The sequence below is a fragment of the Bactrocera latifrons genome, unplaced genomic scaffold (assembly GCF_001853355.1).
Source record: "Bactrocera latifrons isolate USDA-ARS-PBARC rearing strain unplaced genomic scaffold, ASM185335v1 scaffold_217, whole genome shotgun sequence".
Classification (NCBI taxonomy): Eukaryota; Metazoa; Arthropoda; class Insecta; order Diptera; family Tephritidae; genus Bactrocera; species Bactrocera latifrons.
In genome coordinates this window covers 524,371-532,194 of record NW_017535708.1, presented here as the reverse complement: position 1 = coordinate 532,194, position 7,824 = coordinate 524,371, and the positions used below count along the sequence as shown (strand labels likewise).

Below are 7,824 nucleotides of genomic sequence, written 5' to 3'. Positions count from 1 at the left end.
AAAAAAAAAAAAAAAATTGTGAGCCCCAAAAGTGGCATTGATCATGTGGTAAAAGCTAATATTTAGTTAACCTTCATTGGGCGCCTCAAATGCAGCGCACAATGACAGGCAGTTGGCAGAGTTTACAAAATGCAACAAAAATTGTGAAAATGTCAATTATATAACAGTAAATTAAAATGCTAAAGTACTTGATGATTTGTATATTTGCTGTACATTCTTGCTTTTGTTGGTGTAAATGCGTTTGAAAACTTTTTTTTCTCAAATTAATTTGTATTTGTGTTGCTGTAACGTTGCTATATACACGTTCACCTGCTCTTCGCACTCGAGATGGCGTTCACCTGTTGACCTCCCGATGTGTTTATTTTCGTGGTTGTTGTTGTTGATGTAATTGGTAACGGCGCTTGTGCTTTGCTGGAATCGAGGAGGGACTTGCCTTTTAACAGCGACTGATCTTTCTCGTGCGCCCACTTGGCTTGTGTGGCAGCTGCGTTGGCAGCTATAGGTGTTGCTGCGGCGGCGCTAACGGTATTTTGTCGTGTTGATGCCGCGCTGTGTGGTTGTGTTTCATTTGCTGCTTTTTCGGCTGGCCGAAAGGCGTTTGGTGCGGCAATTTGTGGCAACTGTTGTGTGCGTATGAACTGCTCTTGATTGAATGCGTTTGTGTAAGGTTTTTCGATGGGTAGTGCCAATGCAGAAAGTGGATACTGTAATGAAAAGGTAATGAGTGGTGTGAGTAGATGAAGCGAAGCTTGATATTAAACCATAAAAGTTGGTGTCTAAGGAATTTTGAGGGGTTAAATTCACTAGCGAATTTCAAAATACCACATTTTCTTTTTGCAATATATTGAATGTATATGCATTTGAGAATATTCTCTCAAATTTTCAAGTTGCAAAAACGTTTTAAATTAGTCTAATCAGCTCACAAATCTTTAAATTTTTTGAGATATCGATATGAAATTTTATGCACACCCTTTTCTCCAAAAAAAACTGCTTAAACCGCGGATATCAGACTATACCACATAGCTGCGATACAAATTGATGGATAAAAAATATGTTCATGTATGGAAAACTTTTTTATTTGACGATATATCTTCTCGAAATTCAGTACCGATTATTATTCCAAGCAACTATAAAATCTTCAAAGAAATTATTAAGATCGGACTACTATAGCACATAGCTGCCATATAAATGAACCGATCAAAATCCAGTCCTTTGTTGAAAACTTTTTTATTTAACAAAATATCTTCACGAAATTTGTTAAAAATTATTGGCTAAGTAAACACTACATTCTCCGAGGAAATTGTTCAGATCGAACTACTATAGCATATAACTGCCATATAAACCAAACGGTTGAAATCCAGTTGCTGTATGGACAATTTTTTAGGTGACTAAATATCTTCACGATTTTTTTTACAAATTATTGCCCAAGCCAAGACTACATTTTCCGAGGAAATTCAGATCTATATACTACCATAGCATATAGCTGTCATAAAAACTGAGCGTATAAAATCAAGATAAAAATTTTTTTATACCAATTCTGCTATAACAAATGCACCTGTGAAGGGTATTATAGCTTCGGTGCAACCAAAATGAAAATTTTTTCAAGTTTTATGCCACTTCAAACAAAAAAATTCTCGAAAACCCCATTTTTTCTGACTTGCAATCGAATATAACCAGTTAAATGAGCAATGCAAGGAGTGAGTGTTAAAATGTGTGCGGGGGTGGTGATTTGGTTCATAAACAAAGAGCGTATTACAAGAGTGTACACTTTAAAGTAAATTTTTAAAAATTCAAGGTTTCGTGTTAATTAAACTAACTTAAATTAAAATCTTTTATCAAAAATCTTATTTTATAAAAATTTCTTCAAAATGTTCAACAAAAATAACATAAAAAAATTTTCTCCTTAACCTCAAACTCCTCACTATTTACTACTTACAAATAACACTACTACTACTACAACACAAAAAGAACATATACAAAAAAAAATCAATATTAAATATTACAATGTCGTAAATTGTTACTTTATTTATAATAATAGATTCTTACATAGTTTTGTGGCACGTATTTGACCTTCTCGTATGCCTTGTACTTTTTCGTTTTGGCATTATAGTATTTGCCATGCAATTTATTGTTCACGTCGAAGTAATTGCCGCCACCGTTGTTGCGATTGGCTTGATTGTTGTTATTGTAGTTGTTATTGTTGTTATTGCTGTTGTAAGTAGGCGCCACCACCGCTGTGTACCGTATACCAACATTCGGTATATATTTCGCTGCCAAGCTACCGCCGCCCACATTCGTACTGCCTTGCTGGGTGAAGGCATTCTCGTTGGAGGGCAGCAAGAGGTTGCCATAGTAGTGCAGTGGCCTTTGACCGGCGTTGCCAACATTATTACCGGTTGTACGTGGTCGCGACGGTGGCGGTAAAATGTAACTGAAAGATAGCAAAACGGTTTATAGTTAGAAATTATGCGCTGCTAAATTAAACTATAAAATTTTATGATAGTACAGAGGATAGTGGAAAATAACGGTATTTTTTAAATAATGCGCTCTTTCTCAACATTTATTTACTTTACCAAAGGCGAAGGTGTATTTATTTGCTTCCAATAGTCAGTGGTAAATGGCTTAGAGAATTTTGTATGATTTTAAAATGAATTTACTATGTTGAAGACTATCGAAAGTTAAAGCATTGTTATGCCAGTTATATTATACATATATTACTAATGATAAAGTGCAGCGTCTTAAATCAATTGCAATAATATAAATCACATATTAATAATTTATTAAAATTTATTTATTTTACGCCAAATTCGAATTATAAGCGAGCGATGGCTTGGCGGGTTGCCAAATTTTTTACTGTACCAAAATAAGTATATAAATTATAATAATTTAAAGTCAACTAAAAATTATTATTTATATTAAGTATTAAGTAAGGAGATATGCATTTACACCGATAGCAAAGTTGCTATACAGGCCTTTAGCTCGCTGACTTTGAGCTCAAAGCTAGTCGGGAAATGACCTCACTAGCAGTAGTAAGCTGCTTTCATATTAAACTGGCTTTAATGCATGTTCACAATGGAAGTATCTTCCAAGAAAGAGCATACGTACCCAAATCCTGTTAGGATTGGTACGTAAAATACATTTATTTTTACGTGCTTTCTAATATTCGATCTATGGCTCTCAAGTCGAGCATGAGAGGTCTACTGAACTCCATGCTCTTATCAAGGCCAAACATTTTGGATAACTCAAATTGTCACTGTTGCATCAAGGAAGATGAGGTGGAAGCTTGTAAAGACTTGTTCCTCCTCTGTTTAGCTGTGGCCAGACTTGTTCTAAATATGACTAAATATGACTCTCGGTCAGACTAAAGTTGAAACATCTCTCTTGCCATACTTTCAGCGAATCAAGAAAATTTTCTGGAATTTATATAAGCTGGCTCAATACATTTGTGGCAGCTTCAAGGCGTTTTGTGGCTATTTTTTTTTTTTTTTATTATATCTACGTGTTCTGGGTATCAGAAGGATCGGGCGTCTCGAGCCGTGGACTTGGAAATATTCGTGGTCTTCGGAGTATTAGTCTGTTTACCTAACCTAACCTTTATGCTTGTTTTTTTTGTACATTCCAAAGCCTCTTGTTCCTTATACTTATATTATTAAAATTTGGTGCATACAATAAAAAAAAAATACCTTCCTAAAAATTTTCAATACGCACATGTTGGAAATGAGTTGCCACATATCAAAAAAAGATAAATTGCAAAGAAAAAAATTGTATAAAATTTATCTTTTTTGAGCCAAGACAAGGAAAACAGACTTTTTTGGTTTAGCAATTTTTTCCACTAATTTTGTAGTAAAGTCTAAATAGTTAGTGTTTCCCTAACAAAAATTGCCTACAAACTGAACGGTTTTGTAGTACAAAAATATGACTTTATGACTGTTGAAATGCAATCCTGCATATAACAACGTACATATCCATGCAACTCTGATGTATTYAAAATGAAATCGCATTGTAACTGAACTTTATTGTACTTATACATTTTCTCACTCTTGTTCTAACCATTGAAGTAAAAACAACTATCTAAATAAAAGAGTTTAACAAAATTAACAATGACGTTGCCAAATTTTTAAAATTTTAATTTGAGGTTGAGATAGAAAATGTTATTATGCGCTTAAAAATTTATTTCGAAATAACTTAATATAACACTTTCATACTGCTTGTAAAAAAACCTTGTATAATATATTGTTTCACCAGCGTTGCCACTATTATTCGTTATTTCAAAACATTCACAGAAAAGAAAAAAAATATATATACAAAACAATATTTCATCAAGTCGACACAATTAATATTGTCACTTTATGGCGCTAATAAACATTAATCATTGCAACGAGTTCGTGCCTTAAGTCTTTTGTAATAACACTTACGTGTATGGTTTCGGGTTCGGTATATCATTGCTTTGATCCTCCCAGACGGGCGCGGGCTCACGGAACGGCGGCAGCGGACGTACCGTTGTACGTGGTGTTGGCGGCACAATGGGACCCTTGTTCGTATTGAAATCGACACGTATAGCCGAGCAAATTGAAATGAGGCACGTGACCAGCGCGTATGTGGATTGTATGAACTGCAAGATAAGATGTGCAATTCGTGATTTAATTAGAAATGAGTTTGAAGTGATTGTAATTATATATTTTTTGATATAATTAGGTAATAGAGGAAAATGGTTAATAGTACTCATATATAAATAATTATTATTAAACAGAGAATATTCAAATGTTAGAAAGAACAGGTGTTTCAGTCTTAATACCCGCGAAATGCAAACGCGTAGAAACTCTGTTGGCTTCTCGTGATTCACCACTCTATTCCAGCTGAATCAGCTGCTCGGAAAAAGATGGGATACTAAAATCTCAATACTTACTCCTGAAGTGTCCTGCCTGTCGAAGATTAAGGCAAAAACACCTAGAATCTCATTTTTTTTTTTTGTTTTTTGTAGGTGATAGAGGAGAAATAAAAATCAAATCAACCACCTAACTGAAATTGTGGTTCAGTTTTTACCGATATTTGAAATCCACAAAGACTCCTTTACTTTCGTCTAGTTTGAACAAAATTTTTACTCAAAATGTACATATTTTGCTTACCAACATGCACTCAAATGATTCGGCAATAATGACTATGCTCGAACCAAATATATTTTTTTTTATTCTTCAAATTTGTAGGGTATTTGAAAGGTCATGTTCCCCAACTCAGACCACTAACTACTACAGTACATTAAAATTTGAACTTTCAGAATGCAGGATTATTGCTTCTGAGCCACTTCTGGTTAGATTTCACCTTGTGTGCCGGAGCAGAGTTTTGTTGAAAGATACAATGCACACCATCGAAGGGAGTCACGATTTCTATAACATTCCCCTGGTACACTTTTGCCTCAATTTAACACATATTTCATAGAAGTAAGGAGATGTAAGGTCTCTCTACTATCATGGCTATTGACCGCGTGCCACTGCGGAAGCCTCTGTTTAGCTTTATTTCAACAATTGAGCGTCTGGTTGAAAATTTTAAATTCACAGGTACAGTACAAATTGTTGGTGTGTCAGTGATAGATAGAAGTGTTTGTGTTGTCGAAAATATTGCTTCCACTAGCGCATCAATTGAGGAAGACCCAATCCGTATCTCACATATCATTCTCAAGCGTTGGGCATCTTTATGACGTCGTTGTGGCGAATTTTGCAAAAGAATTTTGGTCTAAATCCCCACAAGATCAAATTCATGCAAGAACTGAAGCCGCTTGACCACCAGTATAGTCGTATTTTGGCACATTGGGCTGAGTAACAACTTGAAAATGAACCGGATTTTTTTCGAAAAATCATCTTCTGCCTGAATGGCTTCCTCAATAAGAAAAATATGAGTTACTGATCAGGCAGCAATCCACACGTACTCTTTGTGTCACCATTGCACCCGAAAAAATCACGGTTTAGTGCGTTTTATGGGCCGAAGGCGTCATTGGGCCATAGGACTATTCACTACATCATATTACATATATTTACCATAAAATTCTCAGCTTTCGCTGTCATATATAACCAATGTATAACCATTTTGTAAACAAAACTCAAATTTTGTTTCAATAAAAGGTTCCTATTACATCGTTTTTCCTTCGTTTATAAGCTTATGAAGAGCGATTTTACCTTATTTTGAATTTTAGACTTTGATAGACATGCATATAAAACATTAAAATTAAAGAACTTCCGGTTCCACTAAAAACTTATGTCAACAGTTTATTAGCAGCGTCTGAGCATCACTTAAAATATTTTTGAACAACACAAATTTAGTCAATATTCTGTGCACACAACTCACACACCAACAAAAGTGCAAAATTACCCAGCGACACAGTTGAATGGCGTTCGGATTGCAATCAGCCGTGGGGCACTTTGTATAAATTAGCACTGCCACAAAGGCGTAGCGAAGTGTTGACGCACTGCTGTTGCAATTATTTTACACTTAATTTACTTTACAACAAAAACAGCATATAACATATTTATGGATTGTCAACTCTCGAATTAAATTGTTTAAAGAAATGAATTACGACCAGAAGACAGGAGATGAAGTCAAGCGCGGCTTATTAGCATAAGCTGATATGAGTAAGTGCTAATGCGCCTAAGTGCACAATGTGCTTAAATGAGCGCACAAACAATTATGACATCAGTGATGCATCARTTTGCAACAACAACAAGTGTGCGTATTTGTCATTTGTGGCAATTGTGGCAGTTTTGCTGCATAATCGCAGTGAAAACTCTGTCATAGAAAATGTTTGTGATTTTTTTAAATTGCGCTAAATAATTGCTGCTCAACAGCTGTGACAGTTGACAGCTGATAGTCACAGATGCGGCATTTGATGTCAAGTTCAGCGTGTTGGGCATTGATTGGTGTGCGTGTGTGTGTTTGAGAACCGCCTTTGGCACGAAGCATCGCTTATAGCTGACACTTCTCTGGCTTCAAACGTATTTCTATGCATTTGAGTGTGTGTGTGTTATCGCATTCTCTACATTACTATCTTTGCACATTCCAACTTTGCATCAGAAGCAGTTTGCGTTTTTTTTTTTTTTTTTTTTTTTTTTTTTTTTTTTTTTTTTTTTTTTTTTTTTTTTTTTTTTTTTTTTTTTTTTTTATTTTTGCTTCTCTCAATCAATTAACACGCTGCGCTCTAAAAGGCACTTTTAATTGGCAAACATTTCTAATTCATTGAGCGTCATGTACTGCATACCTACAGTCAATTTTTTCCACACACACACATACAAATATTACAATTTTTCTTCTCGATACTCCGTCAAATAGCGAAAAATTAATTAAGTTCAACAGCGGGAACTTGAAAAAAGTGTCAATTCGATAAATGTGTTGCGGAATGCATCGCGGTCATTGGAACTCGACTTGCTGGTGGCACGTACGCGCTGTTTACAGCTAAATATATGCTTATATGTAAGCGCTTTTTTCTTTATAGTCACGCGTTGCAATGCATAAATTTGTATAAGCGTAGTTTTTTCAACATTTTATTCAACATTTATTTTTTCATATTCTAATGGTGGAATGTCGTCAAGTTTTCATGAGAAGTTGTGGAATAATTAGCTGCTTACAAGATAAAGTAAGCGGTAGAAATAATAATTAAACATCGACGAGTGGAAATTCACTTCCCTTTTTCGAAGTGGTGAAAATATTTATTATAGAAAATTAAAACATGTTTTCATTGTTGCACATTAATTTAAATGCTACTCAAGGAAGTGTCTTGGAAAATAAAGTGAAGATTGCATATCATAAAATCTTTTTGAATTGAAAGCTTTATTTTTT

The 7,824-nt window shown here is 34.7% G+C and overlaps 1 protein-coding gene across 1 annotated transcript; it reads right to left on the bottom strand.

The window, feature by feature from the left end:
* Positions 1-10: 10 nt before the first annotated feature.
* Positions 11-6,080, bottom strand: LOC108968453 (DNA cross-link repair 1 protein-like). The gene is made up of 4 exons (XM_018932502.1): positions 6,033-6,080; positions 4,416-4,612; positions 2,047-2,431; positions 11-704 (listed from the first exon to the last, which is right to left on the bottom strand). Exons 1-4 carry the CDS (start codon positions 6,078-6,080, stop codon positions 306-308), a joined length of 1,029 nt encoding a protein of 342 aa, XP_018788047.1. The 3' UTR covers positions 11-305.
* Between the last annotated feature and the right edge of the window lie 1,744 nt (positions 6,081-7,824).